The sequence below is a fragment of the Pieris napi genome, chromosome 19 (assembly GCF_905475465.1).
Source record: "Pieris napi chromosome 19, ilPieNapi1.2, whole genome shotgun sequence".
Lineage (NCBI taxonomy): Eukaryota > Metazoa > Arthropoda > Insecta > Lepidoptera > Pieridae > Pieris > Pieris napi.
The window spans coordinates 4,800,328-4,827,100 of NC_062252.1; the positions used below are offsets into that span (position 1 = coordinate 4,800,328).

The 26,773-nt window shown below is 34.6% G+C and overlaps 2 protein-coding genes across 10 annotated transcripts in view; one reads left to right on the forward strand and one right to left on the reverse strand.

The window, feature by feature from the left end:
• Positions 1-5,027, forward strand: part of LOC125059252 (SH3 and multiple ankyrin repeat domains protein 3) — a 142,505-nt gene extending 137,478 nt beyond the window's left edge. For all 9 annotated transcript variants that reach the window (XM_047663604.1, XM_047663603.1, XM_047663607.1 and 6 more), the window contains 4 exons: positions 1,209-1,354; positions 1,542-1,646; positions 1,921-2,042; positions 2,799-5,027. In XM_047663604.1, the coding sequence (XP_047519560.1) occupies positions 1,209-1,354; positions 1,542-1,646; positions 1,921-2,042; positions 2,799-3,384 (959 nt within the window). In that variant the 3' untranslated portion in view covers positions 3,385-5,027. The remainder of the gene's footprint in view (positions 1-1,208; positions 1,355-1,541; positions 1,647-1,920; positions 2,043-2,798) is intronic.
• Positions 5,028-7,541: 2,514 nt separating this feature from the next.
• On the reverse strand, positions 7,542-24,029 carry LOC125059305 (WD repeat-containing protein 19). The gene is made up of 21 exons (XM_047663680.1): positions 23,844-24,029; positions 23,617-23,774; positions 23,206-23,430; positions 22,927-23,137; positions 21,687-21,967; positions 20,736-20,995; positions 19,708-19,928; positions 19,077-19,199; positions 18,047-18,234; positions 17,181-17,387; positions 15,951-16,162; positions 15,545-15,632; positions 14,613-14,831; positions 12,969-13,847; positions 12,213-12,321; positions 11,955-12,104; positions 10,708-10,801; positions 10,025-10,134; positions 8,881-9,048; positions 8,175-8,251; positions 7,542-7,752 (listed from the first exon to the last, which is right to left on the reverse strand). Exons 1-21 carry the CDS (start codon positions 23,856-23,858, stop codon positions 7,641-7,643), a joined length of 4,107 nt encoding a protein of 1,368 aa, XP_047519636.1. The 5' UTR covers positions 23,859-24,029; the 3' UTR covers positions 7,542-7,640.
• Positions 24,030-26,773: the final 2,744 nt, after the last annotated feature.

A 26,773-nucleotide genomic window follows, 5' to 3' on the forward strand; every position in this document is an offset into this window, starting at 1 on the left:
CACCTACCCTTGGGCACACAGAGCACGATCTTTCAATGTGAATGTGTCGCCTTAACCGAAGCAGCCAGAGCCGTGCAGCGGCTAGGGATTAATGACTTTTGCATTAAATTCGTATCCGACAGTGCATCCGTGCTGATGGCGCTCGGAAACAAAAAAACCAACAGCAAACTAATACTGGAGTGTCATGAAGCACTGGAGGTCATAACCCGAACCAATAGGGTTACCTTGCAGTGGATAAAGGGACACAGTGGATCTCTCGGCAACGATGCTGCGGACGAGCTTGCGAGAAGAGGCTCCGGAATGATGCCTGCTGGCCCGTATCCGCTCCTTCCTTTGCCCTTCTCGCTGGTGCGAACCTGGATTCGCCAGAGATCCGCTGAACTCCAGCAACAACGTTGGTCGCATGGTGCGGCCTGCAGACAGTCCAAAGTGGCTTTGCCAGCAGTAAACCCGCAACTGACAAAGCGACTACTTAACTTAAATAGAACTAACCTTAAAATAATGATAGGGACAATAACGGGTCATTGCCTCCTAAATAAACATCTTTTTATCCTAGGCGCGACAGACAGCCCCCTGTGCAGAGGCTGTTTCAGCGCAGAAGAAACAGTCACCCACGTAGTCCTGGAATGCGAGGCTGTGGCTAATCAACGTGAAAAAATCCTCGGAACGGTGAGGTCGCTCCGGGAAGCCTGTGAAGTACCCAGGAGACTTCTGTGCTTCTGGAAGGAGCTAGGCTGGCTAAATTAGCCAGGACTCGTACGCACAACGGACCAACCTCGAGTCTAATTGCGGAGAAAGGAGTCCTTCAACCCTAAACCCTAAACCCTAAACATGACTCATGCGGCGTTACCTTTGAGGCTTGAAGTGCAAGCGAGAGCACTCGTTCCTCGCTCTCGCTTGCACACAAAAATTGACATAATTGCATTTATGCGTACAAATAAATGTAACTTGATCAATTCAATTGTGATTTCCATTTATTTCCTTCTCTATATCCATACAAAATATCTATCTAAAATTTAAATTTTCTTTTGAAGAATGCAACCATTCCATCAGTATTTTCTTATGACGTTGTCACGTTCAACTATCGTCAGTAAATCGACTTTACAGACAACCGATATTTTTTTTATTACCTATTGTTGTTACCTGCCAACCAATATATAGAATCATTTATATATGGGACTCTCTTAAATAACAATTGTGCTTTCCAGATATGTCCCGTGCTCCCCCACCACCCTCTGCGCCTGCGCCTCCTCCCCCAGGGGCCGTGACGTCATCGTTCCGTCCGGCAGCGCCCGCTAAGCTATATGCGGCGCCGAAAGACCTTGCCCAGGTTGCATACAGGCCGCACACTGAGGTATGTGTATTTAAGAAACTTTTAACGATTCTATTCCCTTCTATATAAAAGTGTATTAAAATAAGTTTATAGAGGGCAATATAAGCTATTGTTTGCTAAATGATTTTCCCATGTAGTTGCAACGTAGCGTGGTGATTTCTATTAACCTACGAAAAGCCGCCTTCAACGTATGTTTAAATGATTCCAGCAACCTCGCAAAGCAGTACGCGGCTGGTCACGCGCTTTATCAGCGGAAGAAAGCTCTCACCAATACGCGCAGCCCATCGCTTTGCACAAGACCTTTGCGAGACAGGTATATATAACTCAGTAATTCCACATTCCGCTGTACATATTCAAATAAATTGTAGTCGTATACTATTAAATTAATTATTAAAAATCCTTTATAACAACTATGTTCTTTGGTCATGGATCTCATTTTGATATTTAACTTACTTTTAAATACAATTTAGGCCCGGATCGCGTCATAGAGTAGACACACATGTAACCCACTTTTTACTAGTATTTTTCTTTTGGTACGACAAACACAAACATAAGTACAAATGTACTTAACCGTAATTTTTGTACAGAACTCAACTCCAGCACCCCCCATCCCTGAGCCGGACTACAGCATGTCAGAGTCTGATGAGGACGAACACAAGCTAAAAGCAGACCCACCCGTCGCAGAGACCAGCGCTAACAGCAATACCAGGTACCAAACTAAATATACCTATAGTTGATTTTTTATTACGGGATATTGAAAAATACTTCAATATTTCCACTATAGCCGGGACCCGAATTTGAAAATCTAAAAACGGTATTTTTTAAAATATTCAATAAGTATTCGCTAGATTTTTTAATTTTTACTTGGCGAATATACTCTCAAACTCAAACTCAAAATATCTTTATTCAAGTGGGTAACCAAGTACACTTTTGAATCGTCAAGTTAAATTAATCGTAAATTTACATTTACTACCAGTTCGCAAGTCAAGGGCGTAGAGCGGGTAAGAAGAACTGGCAAGAAACTTTCCGCCACTCTTTTTAATCGCCAAGTATTGTCATACAAATTGTTTGAACTGGAGCAATTCAATCCCAAGGATTAGGATCATTTAAGTAGTCATACATAATTAAATATTAATTTCCGACTTACAGGCAGCCCATACTCAACAATTATTTACGAGAATGATGTGGACATTAATTGTCTTACTTACATTTAGTCTTATAATAAAGGTACTCTTTCTTTTTAATCAGGGGTGCTTTTACCATTCTGTCTTTGTTCTATACATTCATCGTGTGTTTACCAAATACCTCTTAACATAAAAAAGCATAACTTATTTGTGTGTTCATTGAGTCGTTATGAAGGGTATCTCTGTGCTTTTCAACTACATGTGTGTGTCGTGATATGGGCTTTAAATATTATAATAAAATAAAACATAAATACACCTTCTAACGTGCTGTTATTTTCTAGCGGCAGCAGTTCCGGATCGAGTTCCATGCAGCACTCGTTCTCTGTGGACGAAATACAAAAGATAAGAACGCGACTCAAATCGTCAAAGTCCTGCGGTGACGAACTCGGTATCGCCGAGAGAGACGACGGCGACAATTCATCCTCCGGAGTCTCATCCGACCAAGAAGCGCAAGCGCGTCCACCGAGACGAGACAAAGTGTCTTTCTGCAGCTCGGTCACGGTCAAGTCCTCGAACGACGTCATCAGTACGGAACCCGTGCACAGTTCGTCCGAAAGCCTCGCGACCCCTCCCCCTCCTATGCAGAGGCATAATTCCCTCACGCGGAAACGAGCGACGGCGGCGCTTTTGCGAGGGACGGTGGGCAGCGCGCGAGGGAGGTCGGCAGCCGAGCGTCTGGGAGTGGACATAGATAAAGCGCCAGGTCGGAGGGCTCGCGCCGCCGTGCTTCTGGCCGAACTGCCCCCGCCTCCCGAGGAGCCCGCGGGCCCGGCGGACCCCACGGCCCCGGTGCTGGCGCCGCCCCCTCAGTTCAGTGATCGGGTGCGAGTGGTCGCCGCTCTACCCAAGTTGGCTCATCTGCAGTAAACGTACGGTTACACGTATACGTGGGAGTATGCGTGTGCGACCCGTAGTCGGGCAGCGGGCGAATGGTGCCAAATTTTCAGCGTTTTCTACGTCGAGCGCTATTTTTTCACGGTTTTTCATAATTGCACTTTTATGAAGCGAGCTACGTTTGATAGATTCTTATGACTAGAGACGATTGGTCTAACGCCGATCGCGCGTAATGGAAAATAAGAAGTTTTGTAATCGAATGACTAAATGAAACCAAAGATTTATAGTATTTATTGTTGAGGTTAGCGTTGATATAGTCGAAACTAATTTTTATACATTCCCTTATAATAGCATTAAAATAGGTTTCATAAATCGATTCGGTTTCTATTATTGTTATTTATTTGTAGAGTCCGGTGCGAGCCGTTCCCGTATTGAATCTAATTATTTAATTATGTATTTTAATTTCTACTTTAACAACCGAGTGCCATGGCGTCTTTGATGTTTTAAATATTTTTATATATATTTGTAAATATTTTACGAGAGCTATAAATACGTGTTAAGAGTGGAATTAACGAGTGTATAACAAAATATCCGGCCATCAGATTATATTGAGAAGATGACAAATATAAGCACGATGATATATGAGAGAGAGAAAGAGAGTCCTATTTAATTTCATTCGTCCATAACGTGTTTCGTTTGAGTCCACTCTTTTGACGAGAATCGCCGACGGCTGCGGTCGTCTAGAGTTGTGTTCGCGAAAACTACGCATTTATATAATTCGATTTATCCGTTCCATTGTACATTACATTTTTATATTGAAATTCGGTAAAACCCAGTTTACTTAATTTCTTATGGTCGCTCGTGCATTAAAAACTTATAATAAACGAATAATAAAACACCAAAACCACTTTTTATATGAATATTAAAGTTAGACTAGATTTTTAGTCTCTTGTACTATGTTGACGTGTTGAGTCAATTTTCTAAACGAAAATTTACAAAACTGTCGAACAGAACTCCTAATATTGTCTTCTTTTAGACGCTATTACAAAATAAATATAGCTATCACTCTATCGATTTCATTTATTTAATGTCTTTACAATTTTTTCAGTGTTTTGTTATTTGCTATATAGGAAATGTGGATTTGATATGAAAGTTGGGGACTAAATTTATAAAAACAATAGAATTTTCTACAAGCGTGACTTGGGAATTGACGAACGAAATGATTTTGTGTAGAAGTAGCGAAACCCAACTTAGTTTAGTTGCGCACGAGTCGAAATAGCCTTAGAGCTTTATTAGCACAATTATTTTATTTTTGGTGTATTGAGTTAATCTTCTTGTCATTATTTTAAGTGTATATTGTCTACTTAAGGCATAGGTAGGTAGTGATAATTATATTAGGGCAATACTTGATATAGAGTATTTGGGATATTAACGTCGCGCCTGTCATTTGATTGTTATTAACTATTGGATCCTTCAATTGTGAACAGAATAACTCACACAGTTCGTTTGATAACTACAACTAAATGGATCTTTTAGGGAATATCCAATCGAGTATCGGGCTCTTCGTAATTTTGTATGATATTTACCAATTGTTTTCATTTCATTTGAATCTCAGTAACGGACGTGTAACTACAACTTGGTATACTTTCAAATGAAAATTAAATGTTTCATCACTATTTTGTGTTTTTTTATACTACCTATTTGTAGACCCATAGTATGTGTATAAGAGTAATAATCCTTATTACCTATATTTTATACGTCTAAAAAACCATGCAGGATGTTCTAGTAAACTCTCGTATAATACAAATACACATTGATAGCTAGATCCATTTAAGCAACAACACTGGATTCCAATATAAAAGCCTTTTTGGCAATTAGTACCTATATTATAACCTCGTAACTTTTTACCGTTTGGTAGGTACTGAGTATGGAAGTCATTGTAATAATAAAAGTAACTTTATTTAAAACAAAGTACGTAACGTAGTAGTTTTACGTTAATTTTAGGTTCATATATCTTTTTACTATATAGTTATTCCACGATGTGCACCAGAAATTGGCCACGACTCGCGCCTTCAATAGACGAATGGGCGGAAATAAATTATAATTTAATGTTGAACAGTGATAGTGGATTTATTTTTCTAGTTCATAAAAGTATCGGTACTTATAAAAAAGGTAATAGAGTAGGGTCAGTACCGTTAAAGATCAAGGAGTAAGTATATATATCTTTGTACTTCGTCGTATTTTTCGCGAACAAAGTTCGCTCATTGGCTGATGCATATAGGCGTGTCGGATTCGTTATGCGTTACTCTAAAGAATTTTCGGACAATGCAACGACGATGCTTTATCATGAACTAGGTAGGACCTTGTGAATGAAAATATAAGCTGATGATAGAAAAAGTACAAATACGGTTCTTAAGGCATTCCGGCGTAAATGCTATTATTACTCCTTTTCATACCCATCTGCGTTTTTTCTTCACACGTAGGGGATTATAATGATAAACTTGAACGGAGAGAGCAATCGGCAATCTTCTTATCAGTAAATGTTTTGAGGGATAGAACAGACTGCCTGCTTCCAGCATTGCATAGAGTGTACGTGCCTTAAAAGTATCCCTGATGCATGTCCTGCTAAGTGAAACATGAACTGTCTTCCGCTAGCTGTCACCAATTCCGAATACGATTTCGCTACTAAACCCTTTCCTTTGTTCTGCACCAGAACTAGATATCACCTATTTGTGTCAGATTTGGGAAGAGTGAGCGACGAAATCTTTTTACATGAAGGAGTATTGTTACCCTATTGTACTACAATAGTAAATACGCATGCAAATATCCATTATGCTACGCGTTAATGATGTATATATGTGGTTTTATTTTTATCTTTTCGTATCGTTCTCAAAATTTAATGAAAATTAAAAGATATTACTCTTAAATGCTATGTTGTTGCTGCTGTTTGCTTCTAGATGTAAAGTTTTATTGAAATTTATGTTGGCATTATTCATCGAAACATTATTATTAGACCTAACTAATAATTCCATTACTATTTGATCTTTTTTTTTCCCTCGATTTTTTTTTAGGACAAATAGCGCACATTAACATTAACAAGATTTCACGATGTTTTCAAATCGGATTAGAGTCAGAGTTCTGGCGCAACGTCGAAAATTATAACAGGTTTATAATAAAACACAAAAATGTACATAATATTTCTTTAATCATCGTAAAGCTTATTATTATCAGTTATCGCTAATGCAAACATTAGATTAAGATAAGTCGTAACGTTATCATATCATAGGACGGAGATAATCACAGAAATGAATTAACACTAAAATTAGGTTTTTATATTTTAAAATTATGTATCAAGAATTATTTAAAAACTATAAGGTTCAACTCGATATTTTTATTATTATTTTATTATGAGTAAAATTCAGGTAAAACAGCGACTGCGCAAGAGTTTCTGCATCTGACACTGGACAAGATTCGCTTCACGAGACTGACAGCCTCCTCTGACACCTCCAGTAATGGAGAGGCCCAAAAGAAAAAGTGAAAAAAACTATAGCTGCAAATGCTGATCCATGATGAAGAAATATCATTTTTTTTTTTTAAATAATTCATTGAAGAGTACCAGACATCATACTTTGTACGAAGTTTAGTTTTAGCACATAAACAGACATAGGTATTCTCAATGTGGTTCTTTATTAGATTTGCTCTTTGCCTGTCTGTCTTTAAGCGTCAAATCATGCTCATCGTTTATAAGTAACGAAAAATACTTCAAGAATTTGGGCTTGAATAAGACTGTGAAATTCTTATTCGTAATATATTCTAAATATTTCCAACAATACCTAAGTACTTCATAAATTCTATAACATTGAAATGGAGACGGGTCATGGCGAGTCCGAACCTTTGCTGAAATAGAAGAAATGCAACATTATAGGCAAATACGAGGCCCATTGACTAAGTTGGCTGGTGCACCTTGAGCGCAAATCAAGCAGTGAAGAAAGTTTTTATATACCTAATCCGGCCTAGTGGTAGGTACCAATGTATCTACCACTAGACATACTATACCATTTCACATATTCAACATTTTCATAGTAAAAAAATATTATCAACCGTCAACGATAATTTCTTCTATAGAACTACATCGAACTACAATCTAAACTCTTACCTTTTAATTAACATAAAAATAATCATACTAAACATTTCATGTTCACATTATAATCGGTGGTTTAATTAACATCAAAAATACAGTGACCGTTTTCATACAAATTGTGCATTTTAATATAATTTAAATCTTAAAATTATTCCGTATTGCCATGATCAAGGTACAACGTGACGTCATCAATCTTCACGAGCCGTCTATAATCAACATTTTCACCACACATTGGACACTTACTTTCTTCTCTAAGAATTCTAAAAAAACATACAAATCTTAATTTATATTGTTATTATATATAAATAAATATATAGTAGGTGCTGGCTTATCGCTACTGAGGGATATCTTCAATGTCGTGTTAAGTTCCAAGAAGGGCAAAATAATCTAAGGTTTTTTTACTACCACGTGAATCCAAATAAAATCTAGAGAACACCTGTCGAAAGATTTCTTTTCTATAAAGTTTGACATTTGACAGTACCTGACGCGAGATTGTAGCTTAAGATAGGTTTGGGACATGAATCTTATTATTAAAGATGAAAACAATATAAAAATTCCAGATAACATTTTATAGTCAAACAGTTCTTTGATAACTTTTTTAATATACCAAAATATTTAGTTTTAGTTTTTCTGGGGATTGAACTCAATGTCTAGTGATATATAGCAGTCTGTCAATACTTACTCAAAAAACTCAGTGTAAATTGCAGGGAAATCGCACTCGGGGCATGCTGTTAAGTCATCTTTAATTATATGGAGACCCTAAAAATTTAATACAATTAAAAATTCATCATATATCGTTCTTGAAATTTTATAAAACTTTACAAAAATATGTGATAATTAGTGATTTTTAATTTATATCAAAAATAAATATATTTTATATAGGAGACAGGTCTTCAAAAATTAAAAACAAAAAAGCACACTTAAAATAAAAAAGACAACAGAAATAATAACAAATTAAAAAAAATATTTACATTGTTTAAACTATCTTTAAGTAAAGTACACAAGACACAAGTCAAAAGTCAAAGTGAAAATCATTTATTCATAATGCACACTTATGAACGTCAAAAAAATATGTATATGAAATGCTTCTAATTTTACATTTACTGCCAGTTCTCAAATCAAGGGCGTAGAACGGAAGAGAAGAACTGGCAATAAACTCTCCGCCACTCTTTTGTAAGGAGCTGAACCATTACACTATGTTCCACATGACATCATAAGTAATAAAGGCGGAAGATGATGGATGTTTTTCTGTCTGCAATTAACACTCGCTCGTATGTACGCACGTACGTAATGTTACTTAGTCAACTGTATTTGGTGATAAAAGTTACACATATGATACACTTTTGATATACAAGTCAAATTTAACTCTAGTATACATTTTGACTTACCGTTGCCAAACAAAAAGGTATATCAGATTCGCATCGTGGACAATGGAGCTCAGCGGGGGCCAGATCTGCTCCACAAACGGGGCAAGCGGCGGGGCTCTCGGGGGGAGGAGCACCGCGTACCCCATGCCGCACTACTGACTCTATCTTCTTTGCGTATTTTGAGTCTATCTAAAATTGTGGTAACATTATATAGAAAAGTATTTTATGTAAGGGATTTTTTACAAACATTTAATTAGTGGATATTAAATTTTGACATGACTTAATATGATAGTAATAATAAACAAATAGTCTACTTCGTCTAGTCCGTGTCTTGGTTGGTAATTTCGTTTTAATATTCAACGACAGATGGCGTTGTCCACGCTGAAGCTAAGAGTAAAACGCGATAACGTACATAGAATTTGGATTTAATATTTCTGATTATGTGCCTTTGAAGTATTATACATAGTAAATTAAGTGTCCCACTTCTAATAAATATAGAAGTATAACAACTAGTTACAGTTATCAGTCTTAGTTATTAGATTATTAGTTATTATATCAGTAGGATAATATCATATTATGTCTCATTCCTTAAGATAGGTTATATTTCGTAAATTATAAAACATATCTCTAGTCAGTAGTCACAATATAACCCTATAGTAGAGGTCTTTTACGTTTTTGACGACTACTTTTTCTCTTTCGCACACATTGTAGGCGATAGAGATAGATATAATTGAATTCGACTAGGTTTCTCTTTTGCACACATTGCAGCAGAAAGAGAAAGATATAGCTGAATTTGACTTGTTTTCTCTTTTGCACACATTGCGGCAGAAAGAGAAAGATATAGCTGAATTCGACTAGTGTTTCTCTTTTGCACACATTGCAGCCGATAGAGTAAGATTTATGTAGTTGAATTCGACTAGTGTTTCTCTTTTGCACACATTACCTACAGCCGATAGAGTAAGATATAGTTAAATTCGACTAGTGTTTCTCTTTTGCACACATTACAGCCGATAGAGTAAGATATAGTTGAATTCGACTAGTGTTTCTCCTTGCACACATTGCAGCCGATAGAGTAAGATATAGTTGAATTCGACTAGTTTTCTCTTTTGCACACATTGTAGCCGATAGAGACTTACATAACTTAAGCTCACATAAGCTCACATACCTGAGAACGATATTCCGGTTGCATGAGCATTCTCGCCCATTGGTACGCTTGATGCTTAAGACCTGCGCGTACGCACTCTATCACTGTTGATGTCAGGATCGACACTTGATCTGAAATAAATTTTTCATATCTACTTAACTTTTACTTGTTTAAGATCTTATTCTTAACACAACCTTAATTGGCTTTATAATAAAACATGAACCTTTTTTTGTTATAATTGTTACGAACTAAAGAGAACTCTTCAAATTAAAACATTGTAACCATAGTAACGAACACTACCTTTAGTTCAAGTTTTGTAATATGGACGAATTGGTTAAAGAATATGTGATATGGACAAAAAAGCAATAGCTATTTGAGGTGTACTAATAAAAAGAAATACGTCAATAAGGGATGGTCTTTCATCAACAGTATTTTTTTTCTTATATTGTATATAAATAAGAGTTATTTTATCAATGTATCGGTGTTAGAAAGTTTTAAACCTACGCCGGTATTCTGTAACTTCCAATAGCGAGAGTTCTTTCAATATTTGTAGCATTGCGTGGTACATGAACTCGATATTAAAAACTGAATGGTTGTCCGTATAGGGACTGAAGCGGCACTGATTTATATGAATATAACCTCTTTGTAAGCAAAACACATCCAGAAATAAGCTGTAATAAATCTTCCACAAATTCAAAACTTACGTTGTTGCGTGGGAAAAAAAGATACTTCAGCCGAAGTACGCAACAGCAAACGAGCGGCAAGATCATGACGTCCGCGACGCACATGAGTCCGGACCTAACAACAAAAATGTCTTAATTATGTCCAAGCTCATTAAAATCATGCCTTAAAAAACAATTGCTGGTTTTAAAGTCTAAATCACATGTCGGCGAAATTTAGTTTTTCGAAAGTGCTGTCCAAGAAGTGTTCTTATATCTTTAAAATATTCTAAAAGATGTAAAACAATAATCAAATTGTATATACCACGAAAAATTAAGATTCAGATGATATAACAGCAACAGCTTTTTGATCAAAAATGTAGGGAACAATAATTTGAGAATATTAATGAAAACCTTTGTTTATTTTTTATTACTCGAAATGGTCACAGTCACAGACTATAAAACGGTTTGTTTACTATAGTAATATCAGCCACAGAGTATACAATGCACAAAGAATAAAAATTGTAATAACAGACAATGATTCCATTTGCTAAACAAGTGAATTTACTAAATTAAAGATATTTGTTTAACTTTAATGCAAAAGATGTGACGTGATACAATATAATTAATATTTGCAGCATATAGGTTACAACCAACGCAATCAGGTAGGAACTGCAATCATTAAAAAACTTGTTCGCCGCCTGTGAGCAAGTAACCAAGACCTTTGACAAAAATGGTTTGAGTTGTTTTAAACATAACTATTTTAACACTTTGTTTTTGTTAAGAATGTTTGGTTTGAATTGTGGATGAGGATTTTATTCTATATTAGACCATATTATTATCATTTATTAAGAGTTTCATTTACTGCCTCATAAAAAAATTCTCGGCTGTTCTTTTGAGACCGCGGCGCGTTTGGTCATCAAGTGATGTTCATGAGTGATGATGCTTCGAAATGAATAAATATTCATTTTTAATTATCCCAAGGAACAATTTAGACATTTAAAAAACAATACTAGGAATAGGTTAAAGGTTCCCATAACCAACGAGCATGCATGGTGAATGACGAATGTTATGAAAATGGATGAAGCGAGGGAGGTATGTCAGGACCGTAGCAGGTAGAGAGACGTGGTATCTGCCTACCGCTTCGAGAATATACAAATAAAATATAAAACAATACAACTGATCTCTTGCTTTACTGTGATTGGTTGAACGTTGTCGACCAATCAGACACAAACGATTCTTCGTTTTTCAAAAACATACCTTTGTAAGGTGCCTTAATTTAATTAACGTACCAATATATAAGAGTGTAATAGAGCGACGGCACGTCTCAAATCCCGTGGGACTGGAAGACCCCTTGCCCGCAATGCTCCCACCAGACCACGGGAGACATCTCTTGCTTCACGATATCGGCCCGCAGCACATTCCGCGTTTGATATTATCACCTGAAAATTGTTTTATACTTCTTGACTCTTTATTTTTTTTCCAACAAAACAAAAACATAAGGAAGGCAATTTTTTTTTCATATGGTTTATTCAAGAACAATTGCCTACCGCTGTTTTCGCTGCTTCATTGAACTGTTTCTTGGCCATATATAGACGGAACAGATGTCGAGGATCACGTGGATTTCCATCTGTTTCTCCTAATAAAAACTCTATCAACCTACAAAATAATAAAACATTATTTAATATTTTCTAGTATAACAACTTAATATGTATATCCAAGAACACAGAGAAAGACTCAATTTTTTTAATAAGTAAGCAAAGAACCTGCGACTTGAAACATCCGTTATCGCAGAATCCAAAGGTCCGGTCAGACTTGAGGCATTTAGTATTAAAAAAAAGGGTGCGTGTACTTATGTACGCTGTAATTTATACTTCTTTGGCATTATTAAAAATAGTTTTTGATTGCATGCAAAATGCAATTACAATTAAATAATCAAATACTGGAAAGGGAGTCATTATAGTCAATAAAGTTCAGTTTACATTTGAAAAATTAAATAAATAAATATTTATTATTATTCTCTTACATTAAGTGTAACATAAATTCTATTATTATTCGAATGTTGTTTTTAAATTATGTCCAATGCCGTAGCATCTTCCGTGGGCAACTTCATTCTGTTAATTTTGTGTCACGGTGCGCACGCATCGTTAAATTTCTCTCTCATCAATTTTTCATAACGCGCTTAAAGAAGTATAACTTCGAAAATATTTTTCTATGGGTAAAATATCGTTTACGCATTCCTAAGAATATCTTTACACCTATGTCCCTACACTTAGACACATTTCTATAATACATTTTTAACTCACCTTTTTGTCAGCCTCTCGTCATCACTGGCTGCGGCTGAATCAATGGCAATAGTTATCGCTTCGTTTTCATCCTCAGATCCCGTTTTTAGCAAATGCGTCATCGCCTTATTATATTCCCCTGCATGGAAATAAAACTTCCCAGACAACAAATGGTTCTTCTCTCCCTCAAAGTGCAGAGCCAAACTCTTAAAGTCTTCAGCCCTAGCTTGGGACGTTTGTATCAAAATCTCTCCGTACAAATGAAGCTTTCCGTTCTTCCTCGCCAAATGAAACGCTTCGTCATAACACAGGGACATCACTAGGAACTTTATAGCGGAGGTTGGATCATCACTATTTTGGAAATAGTTTGCTACCATCTTAGCTCCGTGTACTGATTTAGTTTCTTGTACCAAGCGTACTGCTTCATCAATATCGTCAAGTTTGTCAAGATTGAGTCGTATTGCTGCTTCGAAATCTTGAGCTTTGATGTAGGACTTGAGAGCATCGGTATACCTGCCTTCGGCTTCTTTAGCTTTGGCGTATTGTAGGTGAATGCTTGGGGAATTAATTTTGGGGATGAGAGCTTCGACTTTCAGCCATGACTTTAGTTTGATGTATAATGAAGCGGCCTTTTCTGTGTTTCCTGCGTGGTCATATAGTGCTGCGGCGTGACTGTATTGCTTCTCTTCTTCAAGTAATTGTGCACAGTCTTTGAGTAAGGTTGTATCGTGGGAATGTTTTAAAGCAGTGGTGACTCCTCGCATGACGTCACCACATCTGATAGCCATTCGGGCGATGCCCGCTTCACATTTAGTGTTATGCTCCTTTACTTTAACGCTGTTCGAATTTTCGCTGATAACACTTTTCTCATATGTCGCTAGAGCTTCGTGGTAGTCAGCGCTAGAATTTAAACATTAATATTTTAAAACTCCAGACTGTTTTGCGGAATGTTAAGCTAATTGTTAAAAGATGAATTTTGGAACAGCCAAAATATATTTTTGAATAAACAGCAATAAAAAAATAGAAAAGGTTAATATAAAAATATATTCGTAAATTGAATTTCCATCTTAAATTTTATTTGTTAACGGTTTGCAGCTACAAGGGTCTTGATAACTCGCAACTTTAAAGAAATTCCAAAATCAATTATAACGTTATTAAATGCATTAATCTATATATATAAAAATGAAACCCGTTTTCCGTTGTCACGACATAACATGAAAACGGCTTGACCGATTTGTCTGATTCTTTTTTTATAATATTCCTTGAAGTACGAGGATGATTCTTACGGAGAGAAAAATTTAAAAAATTGAGTGGAAAACTCTAAAAACAACACTTTTCTATATTCCCATACAAAATATTCGTAATAATATTTAAAGGCAATTTGAACTTTAATACCATATCATAAAGTTCAAGTGTTAGTGGAGGGGTTCCGGGAAGGAACTTTTATTTTTTGAAATAATGTATTTGTTGTATTATCAACTTTCGTTTTTTATCTTACTAGCTAGACCGGTGTCCTGAATATCATAATAAGTATTTTAAAAAAATAAAAGAATCGACTGTTAGGCGGTACGATGTTCGCCAGGCCAGCTAGTAGTATATTTATTTTAGGTTTATAAAATAAACCAATAGACCCCTCAATAATTAGAAGTAAAGAAAATTACATACGTTAGTTCCAAATGCATAGCATGATGTAAAGTAAGACTTGGGGCAAGTGTCGGTGCAGCCCTTCTAGCTATTTCCGCCGCCTTAGCCCATTCTCCTCTCGCCGCTTCCAACTCTAACGCGTATCGCGCCGGGCCCATTTCATTATCAGCATTAACCCCACTGGCCCCAAGCCAACGAGCTGCCGCGTCACCTGCGCCTACGCATGCGCATAATAATCCGCTATGAAAGAATATTATACTTATTAGATGACTCTAGTTATGTAACTTCTTCAAGGATTTTTATCTATATTTCCTTGCCTCCTAATATATGAATTGATAGTTAAAATAGGGAGCCTAATATAGCAAGATTCTTTAGTATTATATAATAAATGTGTGAATTTTAATAGCAACCATATTGCGAGATGTTAAGGTATATTTTTCAAAATTTTTGAGACTTAGCTGCCTTTTAAACCAACTATGAAGTCAAGCAAGAGGAGACATTACAACATATTAATTTTCTTATACCAAACTTTTCTCTACATTTTACAACTACCCAAATTTCTTTAAAAGGCTTAAGAAATCCCTTGACCTACCACAGCACACATCTGCTATACAGATCATTTAGGTTGGTTTCAAATGAATTAGATTTTAAGGGTACAGTGCCTTTACTATACAAGCGAAAGCATATAAATATGAGTTTTATTAATGCTAAGTAATTTCATTTACATTTTCAGTAATGTCATTACTTTTTTGAAATCTTGATTTAATGTAGGTAATTTGATCTTAATTTGATATAAAATTAAAAAATCAAAAATCATTTAATCATATAGGTAACACAATGTACACTTATGATCGTCAAAAAAAATATATGTGAAATACTAAATTTTAATTACAACATTTATATGTGATAATCAAGTAAACCTTATATATACGTATAGGTATATGCTTTCTTACCATAAGACGGGCAATTCTTCGACGTTTGAAGCGTCTTCGAGAGCCCACACCATTGCTACATCACTGAGCCGAGTGTACACCCGTATTGCTGAAAATATAAATAAATAAACCCCTCCACTAACACTTGAACTTTATCCTATGGTATTAAAGTTCAAATTGACTTAAGTATTATGACGAATATTTTGTATGGGAATATAGAAAAGTGTTGTTTTTAGACATTTTCACTCAATTTGTTTTAATTTTTCTCTCCGTAAGAACCATCCTTGTACTTCAAGGAATATTATAAAAAATAATTGGCCAAATTGGTCCAGGCGTTGTTGAGTTATGCGCTTACCAACACATTTTGCGATTCATTTTTATATTATAGATTAAACAGCGCTAAATAAACCCTGTACACAGAACCCACCAAACTCCACATTCAAGTCAGCAATGGCGGCTTCCCCCAGCTTCCTCCACTGTTCTACTTCATCAATGGCGTCGCAAAAGAGCCAGGCTTCTCCAAATCGTCGGAGTAATATCAATTTATTAATATGCTGCTTTTGATTTTGTACGCGACGCTCCGTGTCTGCTTCTGCCAGTCCACTTGTGTTGTGGGAGTCCAGAGAGATTTTCATTACGCTAGGAAAGAAAATTTTTGATTAACTTCAAACTAGGGGTAAGTATTCTTTTATGATATTTATCTTAAATATAAAATTCTCGTGTCATCGAGTGTCAATCGGCTACTATCTATATTTCAACCCTCTAAGTGATAAGAGGTGTAAATCCCCAAAAAATTTTTTTTATTCCTTAGTATTTTTTTTTATGATACAGCATACAAAAATACATATAACTCCTAATTTTCACCCTTCTACGATCGACCCCTATTTTTTATTATTGTAGATAGCTGTTTTTATTTAATTAAAAAAATGTTTCCTAGAAATAATATACATGGCAAAGCAAACGTTTGCCGGGTCAGATAGTTTATAATTAGACAAAGACAAAAACATAAATACCTAATTGATACTAATATCACGTTATTGAATAAAAGAGAACATTAAGAGCTTTAAACATTTACACCTTTAATCATTAAATAAATTAGTCATTGAGTAATGAGCTCATTTAAATGATTCCTTGTCAAATTGAGAGGTTATAATACTGAAGAAATATATAAGAAAATTTCTTCAGTATAACCCCTCTATAAAAAATAGCACAGTATTTTTGATTTATTAAAATTATATAATGTTTTTTTGGGAAATTATAATTTCCCAAAAAAAACATTATATAATTAAAATAAACCGTTATTGCATCGTTTTAGTTAAAGTACCTACAAAAGTCTCTTTTCCTCACACTGTGAACAAAATTTGATAAAGAAAAATACAGTTGACTGATTAGACTGACTAATTTTTGTATAAGAGGGATGTATTTAACTGTCCAATAACTCTTAATTACCATCTTGTATCAATGCTTATACAGCAAAAAGTTTAACCCATTTTTAGTTTTTAATATTCGAAACGGGAAGAATATTCATTTTTTTAAATATATCGTTATAACACGGTTAAATCACTTATACACAATGTCTCTAAAACACTGAAAACGTATAAACAATTTAATAATAGCGTTAAAATTAATATACATGCGTAGTACTAGTAAAACTCACTTGCCCCCAGTAGCATAGCAATAAACATCACCCGAGAACAAAATAAGCGGTATCTGATCAGGCAATAGACTCGTACTGGCCACAAAGTCCACATGAGAACCGCTTATAGAGCTCGGAGCGTAATAATACGTATCAATGGCATCGCCCGTATAAATCGCGAACACGTTCCGGTCTGACAGGCATATATCCCAAATTACTCCTTTGCAGCTGAAATTAGAGTATTTGCACGATATAACCATTGTCTTCATAATTATTTTCATAGACATGGTGATTTTCTACGCATGTCATAGATTTTTGGATCTCAGAAAGATTGGTAGATCTCATTGAAAAGCCGTTGCCAGCTGGAGTTCTAACTCAGTTCTGCACATGATTTAGAGCTAACTTTGATTAACGTATGTCAAAATCAAATAGTTTTTGTCATTTGGAAGTCTGTTTGCTCTGGAACTGCTCGAGCGGTCCATGTATTGCGGATATGAATTTAGTATGGAAACTGCAGATCGCCGTGCGGCAACCGCATATTGCAGTCGGTCTTGACTGCAACATGCGGTCCGTCTATGGCCCGCTTTAGACAATTAGTTTCTAGTCTGAAGCTAGCTTAGACGCGCGTTAATCTAAGTTAACTTTGAATTATTAATCAATAATCTGCAGTTAAAATTATTGATTAAAGAGAGCGATTGTTAAGTTTTTATTTTATCTGTAAAGAATATATTTGTGGGGTAATTCAAAATATCTACCGCCCCAAAAAAATAAGATGCTATCTCTACAGATATGTATTAATTATATTATCGATATCGATGTTAATTTTTTTATAAAAAAATGTTTATTTACAATATTATCTTAGACTCAGTATTTACATGCTACCTAACCTAGTCACATCTGGTACTGCACATAATTCCCCAGCAGCGGGCCAATAAACGTACGCACGACGTCGTTCGTCAAGTAACAGTGCGCGTGCACCGCTGATATCCACGTATAACGCTGACACTGCGCACGTATGCTTATACCGAACGCATTGTCTCCATTCTTCGAGACCAAAATACTCTATGTCTCCTTGCTGGAATAAAACAAAATTATGATATACATAATTGAAATGTGCCATTTTATACGTGTACGAAAATAATTTATTAGAGTTCTATCTATAAATATTGATCGATAAATATTTTAATGAGTGCTTGACATATACTTATTATTTTATTTATTTATTTATATTGCAATTAGTATTAAGAACTATATTTGACTTGACACCAATGAACGATTCTTTAAATTATTTTTCTTTATGGCCTAATTTTTAAAACTATTTAACGATGGTACTCTTTATTCTGGTAGTAGTCTTTATTTAGACATAGACTAAGACATAGACATAACATTTATAATTAAAAAAAACACACACACATAATAAAAAAAATAATAAAAAAATATGAGAGATAAACATTTTTTTTCCTTTTCCCTTTCTGTTTGTTTCAAGTGTAATTCGTGTGTGCTGTGGTTTTAATTGGCCCTGGCTCAGCATTATACTGAGGAGCAGACTGTTTCACAGCGCTGGTCATTCTGCCAGAGACCACAGCAGCTAGTTTGCGCCTCAGTCGCAAAAAAAGGGAAAGAATGTAATAATACTAATACTCAGTAGAACAAAAAAAAGTTAGTAGTGTAAGTAATGAAGTCTTTTGTAAAAGTGTATAGTAATCAAAATAAAATTAAAAGTTAAAAATAAGAATAATATTTCAGATATCTCTGTATTTCTCGAACTAAGTTATAGGGATTTTAAATTTAATTTGGCATTTGAATGCGAAAAATTATTCCTTTAATTACATGACAATTTGTAACCGGTAAACATTCTACTTAATTTCATAAACTTTAGAATCTAACACGGAAGAAAATAAAAACGAGCAGACTCACATCAGTTACGAAAATAAAGAAATCGCTAGTCAGGTGTATGTCTAATATCTTGGCGTCTTGCATGTGTGGTTCTGGGAATGACATTGCTTCCTTCTCTGGCTCAGATGGATCGGCTGATTCTATCTGAAACATTTTCGAATATATTTAATATTGAGTTATATACTCATGACTTCACAATGAAATAACAATACCACCGGCCTTTATAAAGCTGGTCTTTTTTTAAGGAGGTGAAAATGCGCTTACGCACGCCAGACGGAAAGCCCTCTCCTATTCAGGGAGGTAGCGAGATCCTACGCGGTAAAAATACCTCAGCCCTCAATACGCTCATAAAGTAATTGGCGTCGGAGGTCGCCAAGAAATTCGACCCAAGGGGCCCGGGCGAAATCACTGTCAACTTACTACAACCTTTTCGAACCGGGATTTAAAGTAGACACAATGGGGTTCCAAGGTAAGCTTATCAATTGAAATATGTAGATGATAAATTAAGAAGCCAAGTTTAAAATCAAGCAGATTTCAGACGTTTTTATTTACACTTATTTTTTTAATTAGAACAACCAAATACCCAATTACCAGTAGCAAAACATACTTAACATGACTAACATATACCTATTACTGACTAAATATAACTTACAGTATGCAGCATGGCTCTAGACTGAAACATCGCAGCAGCGAATTGACCTGCCACCCTCAAAACATCAACAGGGCCAGGGTACTGACGTCTTGCAGGGGTTCCTCCCGCAAGGGGGTAGAACCACACAAGTGAACCCGTAGCACAACATACGTGTGATGCGCCTAATGCTATGGCCGTAGGCTCCGTTGTTAAAGTGTATGCCGCCAGGGGAATTGGTTCGGCTGGAATGTTAAACACTTCTTAAACTAGAAGAGATGTTATAGGTGAGAAGCGAGCACCGTAAAACCCCGACGCGAAAAATGTTATCTTTTTCGCCACAATTCTAGTATCTGATGATGATTACAAACACTTTGTTGTGCCTTTTCCTTACTTATTTTATATTATACGTATCTCTGACGAACGACTCTTGAGTAGACAAAAAAATGGTTTTACAGCAGAATTTTTGGATACAGAAATTTCATAAAAGTATTCTTTAAAAAATCTACATAACATGTTCCATTCATCTACACACATATTATAATGATGATTTGTTTGTTTACATTGAGTAGGCTACTGCTGGACCGAATGGAATTTTTTTTTTCAAAAAGTTCGATAATGTAACCTTGGGTTGAAAACATACCAATAAAAATCGCTGGGGAAATTAATGACAATAAAGTTATACAGTTACAAGACATCAATATCTAAAAAAAAAACAAGATACCATATTACATATTTAATAAAATAAATATCCAGCCGTGCGAAGGCGGGCCTGAACACTGATTTTGTAACTTATTACAGCAAGGTATTTTCGATTTGGCTTTAAGTACATTAGCAGGACTGCTAATTTTTTCATAAAAGCTATTTAAACTATTGCTATTAAAATAAACGTATTGTTTCTCTTTTTTAAATAATACTAAATACCAGACTTAGTAAAAAAATAATTTCATACGATTTTTGTAAACATAGGTTTAACCTCAAGTCCCCTTAACCGTAGGAAGCCATTCAAATATTACAGCGCCATCTGTTGATCACATTACACCTTTACTTACATTTATTAACATTATCTGGCTCGTCCCCCACAGCGATGCACTGATACACTGTAACCTCAGTTAAATTAGTCAGCGTAAGCACTCTTGTACCATAAGCTGCGTATAACGGTGGCAAAGTTGTAACGTATACGTTCAAATACGCCCTCCCAGCTGTGGCCAATAAACGGCCGTCAGAACTCCACGCACAACGTTCTGCTCCACCCGTCGGAGTAACAGAACCAGACACTTCACCATTATTCCATACGGATATTATCTTTAATCTAAAAAGAGATATTATCGCTGAAGAGATCTATAAATCAGTTTTAATTGATAAAGAAACAACAAAATACTACAGAATATGCCGATGTAAAACAAAACTCATTCAGTATGAAACTTGTGTGAATTGTATTAAAAAAATGGAAAGATATTAATAAAATAACCCGTGATATATATATATATATATATATATATTATTTATTAGCTATGTATTCATTATTTCTGCCTTGATTCACCTTGATACAACGCGTTCGCGTTGTTCCCTCAGTAAGCGCATTATCCTATTTCACCGCTCTTGCTGATAGAGGTGAAACGTTTGGATTTCTTAGTTATTTATTACATTTTATTTAATTAAAACTAACTGGTTTAACATGTGATGAGGAGCATGATGCAATGGTTGCAGGTGCTTACAAACATTAAAAAAAACCTTGGCTATTTAAAAGAGTGACGGAGAGTTTATTGTCAGTTATTCTCGCCCCTTCTACCAATCAAAAGTTGATTTGAGTAGGTAAATGTAAATTTATGAGAATATTTTTTTACTGGTTATACCTATATGAATTAATTCTATTTTGATATGATTTCAAGAAAATATTTGTTATGTATGATTTCAATTATTTGTGATGATCATAATGATTATTTATTTAAGCAAAAAAAAATTATAAGGTGTGGAGAGAAAAATAATTAAAAAGACCTCACTGTCCATCTCCACAGGAAGCCGCTTGCCCCTTATTTATTGCAACATCTGTCAAATTGTCCTTGTGATTTTTAACTTGAAACAATTCCTCTCCCACTTCCTTTATATGTGTTGATATTGCAATCACAAAGCCTGCACTGAATCCAATAAGAATATATCCATCTCCATACCATTTGTATGACGTGATAGAACCATATCTCTGTTGAAAGGCCAGTTCAATGGGATTTTCTGGGTTGAGTAAATTATATAGGTACAATGTACGCTTTCCAACAATGAGACTTATCTGAAAATAATCTCAAGTGTTAAGAAAAGTAAACCTAACATTAGTACAAAATATTTAAATTTTAAATTATTATAGATAGTATAATAGTAGTTATACTAAAATGTTAGGAATAAATAAATAAGGGTTTTTAAACAGATTCCTATGTGACAGATTTTATATGAAAATATTACCTAATCCTTAATAATATTCTCTAAGCCTTTAATAGTGACAAAATATATATTGACAACTTAACATGGAGAATACACATAAATCATTTAATAACTAAATTATCTTCTCTAAGAGGTTCCCATAGACACATAGTTTGAAGCCTTCCTCGTGAAGCTCGTCATCATATTTATAATTCTTTGGCAAAATCAGACCTTTACTTTCAATAAAGTAAAGTAAAGTTGGGGAGCCGCGACAAAAACTAACATTTCACATCTTCAAATTGCTCAAAATAAAGTAATTAAATTGCTTTTTCATTACGCATACTTAACTTCTAGACAAAAAATCTAGTGAAACAAAACTCATGAATATAAAACAATTATTTCAATACAATACTAAATGACTAAATACACACTAACATTACTTTCACTAAAATAAATCAAATTCAGAAGCACAGTTCACGACGCCCTCACAATCTAATTGTACCTAAGTTTAGAACCAATTACGGTAAAAAAACATTGAGTGTTGGGGGAGTGCTGCGGTATAATAGACTTCCACAAAATATAAAAAGTGCAGGCAGCCTGGCAATATTTAAATTAAGACTAAAAGACCATCTCTTGAGTAATCCCAGTTATCTATGTAAATGAAAGTCCACCCAAGTTCTACTTTGCTAATTCATCCTTGAAGCTCTTCAACGCCCCCAAGCTTGAATGACATGATAAATTGTATCTTTAGTATATAAGTTCTCATGTAAGTGACTATTGTCTGTTATGAGAATAAATGTCTTTAAACCTAAATAATTAATAAGGCCTCACAGTATTTTCTCCAGCTACTCTTTCATCAGTTTTCATCTCAGAAAACTGTAGATCATTTGGAATGTCCCTTAGAGTGATCATGCGCAGTGTGTCCCCATCAGAATTATTAATAGATAGACTTTTGTCATCAGAACCCAGTACTAATATACTGTCTCTGTTCCACGCAGCACATGTGATTTTTTTTGTATGTTTGCCTATTATTGGTACTCGTCTGAAAAATAAAATATATTGTTCCAAAATATAAATAGCACATATATTAAATTCATCAGGACTACATACTTTGTTGTGTGATGATTGTAGAGACACAAATTGCCTTTAATTGTCCCAACTGCCAACAATGGCTCTCCATATGTCCACGCCAAGCATGATGGAGCTTCTCTTAATCCAGTATCAACATTTATCTTCTTATTACCATGAGATTCCCAGATATACACCCCATTGCTATTTGGTGATATCATGGCTAAATAGTCACCATCACTATCCCATTCCAGAGCTGCACACAAACTGCAGAAAAACTACAAGTGTTAACAAATTACTAATAACCAAGTGATTACTAATAAACCAATTTTTAAACTAGAGCATGCCCAATTTTATCTAAATAATAAAATTTGTATATATCTATCAATCCTTATTTTTTTTAACTCTAAAAAAACGAAAAATTAAGAAATTAATTATATATTTAAGTTATACCCAGGTAATTTTATTCTTTCTAATAACTGGCCTGATCTATCGTGAATAGCAACAGTAGCATCAGTGCCAGTGGTAGCAAGCAATAAACCTGCTTCACCTTTCTGCCAAGCAAAATAAAGTTCCCCAAGACCATGGGGCTGCTCAATTGTGTATAAAAGCTGAAATGGAAAAGTAATTTTAATTTACTTTATTTAATAGGAATGTTTTAATTAACCGAATCAACGTACTTTTGGAGCTGCCATTTCGCAATTTCGTTATTTTTAAATCAGTTTTCTAAAAAACTATTACATTATCACGATGTTAAATAATTAGTTAATTAAATCACATTTTTTTAAATCCTCAGTTTAGATGTTTATTGTTTTGTAATTGGTGAGACGTTGCTATAGCTACGAGCACTAATAATGAATCTAGCATTTAAAGCCACATAACTTAGTCTATGGTGTATTTGTAGTTATAATACAGGTTTTGGTAAATCACTGTGGTCCTGTGGTTGGTCATTAACAGTGTTGTCAACTATAGTTTTATGAATGTGGCGGCTAATGATTGGTATAAATTAATAGATTTGAAAGAGAGTAAATATTATTAACTATAATATAAAAACTGAGATCCGGTTAAAACGAACTAATATTTATTTATTCTGACCATAATACGTACAGAAGGTATTATTTTCATATATTAATTAAGAAATTAATTTACTACAGAAAATTCTATCTCCATGGAAAACCTTAAGGTGATTTAGTAACAAATATAAAAAACTTTAAAACCTATTAAATTATAAAAAGAATAAAAGCTTAGAGTAAAAAATATATTTCCAAAAAAAACATGCTAACGTTGACAAAATAACGTCTTGAAGTACAGCATTTTATAACCAACTAATTCGCTGATAATATTTTTTTAAAATTATAAGTTTGATTTTTTAAAGTTACTCTGACCCAAGTCAGAAATATTTTAAAGCTTTCAATATTTGAAGCTTAATAAGTTTATGTTGTCGTAGTGAATTTATATATTTTTATAGAACGACAGCATACAATGGTTAACATAACATTTCAGAAATATTAAGGATGGCTTGTGTAAAAACTAAAATTCTGAAAATTGTAATAAGATGAAGTCGTAAAATGTACATGAAAATATCTTTAACATACAGAAAAGTGTTATACTATCCGGTTGTATAAATTACTTACATACATACTTATAAACGTGGATCGTAAATATAAAAAAGAACGTGTGGCACTAGGGGACTGCCACGGTAAAGCTATTGCATAGCATTTTTGAAGCTATACTTCTTTAGGCGCGTTATGAAAAATTGGTTAGAGTGAAATTTTACGATGCGCGCGCACCGTGACACAAAATTATCAGTATGAAGTTGCCCACTAACGAATTATTTTAAACCAGCCGGGCGCCGAGCGTGCGCGAGCGAGATGGGAATAAGACAATCTACAAGTAAAAAGAAATAGAATATGCGTGAAGTAAGCAGCTGTACCAAGAATTTTGAATGACCATAATGACCTTTGTAGTACCTTTTAAACAAATAAAGGAGTTTTAAATATTTTTTCAAAGAAATTTAGCAATGCTTTTTCACAAAGACCTAATGTTACTTAGTTAAAAGTTTATGAAACATACCTAGTTATTAAATTGAATGAATAATATACTAAAATAATAAATAATAGTATTAATTATTATTAATATTAATTAATAATTGAATAATATACTAAATATTGAATATTATTAAATTATAAACGTTAAATATTTATTATTTAATATTTAAAAAAAATAAAGAAAGCCAAAGATGTATAACTTCTTACAGTACAATTATAATTTTATGTATTTTTCAGTTTTTTTTTCTTTGATATTAATTCAATCTACTACTCTATCAGACTCATACTAACGCAAACCGGCTGCGGCGGCACCGGCCGCGCTTACGCTGCGTCACCGATCTCGTCAGAGAGATATGAATACGCACTATGCGTTCTGTCCCACGCCAGACCGATGTGAGACGCAGTATGCGTTCTGTCCCGCTTTAACGCGTATTGGCCGCACCGACGTTACGTCATCGTGTGTCAGATTTTTATATTCGTTACGGAATTACATGATTTGGTCGCCGTGCTCAAAGCCCGCGATAAAATCTATACAATCTATCTATATATATATATATAATGAAAATGGTCTTCGTTTGAGGCTCAAACACGCCTAAACCACTGATCGTATCGACATGAAACTACCACCATTCGATGTGAAATTTTTCCTAGATGGTTTATGTTTATGGCTATTTATTTATTAAATTCCAACGTTCCTTCATTTTTTTATTGCTGTTTTACTTTTATGAAAATTTATCCATACGGACTTCACCGCGGAAACATTCGGGGAGGCTTCCTAGAACCTCTAAACGTCAACATCTATTAAAAACTCGATTTTTGAAATATTTCAATTTTCTTAGCGGGAAGTTAAAAAGAAGAATAATAAAAATATGAAAAAAAAATATTGGTTGTTTGTAAAGTAGGTTTACGATCGAGATGTTTACGTGATAACGTCTTATTGGTGATATAAGTTTTTGGGAAGTAAGGAATTAATGAAGATAACATTTTTTTCAAATTTTAAATTACATCTATCGTTTTATTCACACTTTTGATGATAAATTTCGGGTGTAAAATGACAAGTTTACTTATTCGACTATGAAATACATTTTTCTTCATACATTCACGGAATGACTGGCAGCGCTCGAGATGAGACGGGAGATCGGTCCGTCTCTCTCTCGTTATACCTGCGATCGCGCTCGTGAGGTTTTGGTGTGACACAAGTTTCTGAACATGTCACCCGACTAAAACGATTTTAAAGACGTTATCACGTCAAAAAAAAAATAGGTTGTTTGTAAAGTAGGTTTACGATCGAGATGTTTACGTGATAACGTCTTATTGGTGATATAAGTTTTTGGGAAGTAAGGAATTAATGAAGATAACAATTTTTTCAAATTTTAAATGCAATCTATCGTTTTATTCACACTTTTGATGATAAATTTCGGGTGTAAAATGACAAGTTTACTTATTCGACTATGATATACATTTTTCTTCATACATTCACGGAATGACTGGCAGCGCTCGAGATGAGACGGGAGATCGGTCCGTCTCTCTCTCGTTATACCTGCGATTGCGCTCGTGAGGTT

Coding starts and splice junctions, on each gene's coding strand:
- LOC125059305 (XM_047663680.1), bottom strand. Junction 19,929..20,735: donor GCCAGATAATGTTAATAAAT/GTAAGTAAAGGT, acceptor TTAACATTCCAG/CCGAACCAATTCCCCTGGCG. Junction 12,322..12,968: donor GACGAGAGGCTGACAAAAAG/GTGAGTTAAAAA, acceptor ATTATTTTGTAG/GTTGATAGAGTTTTTATTAG.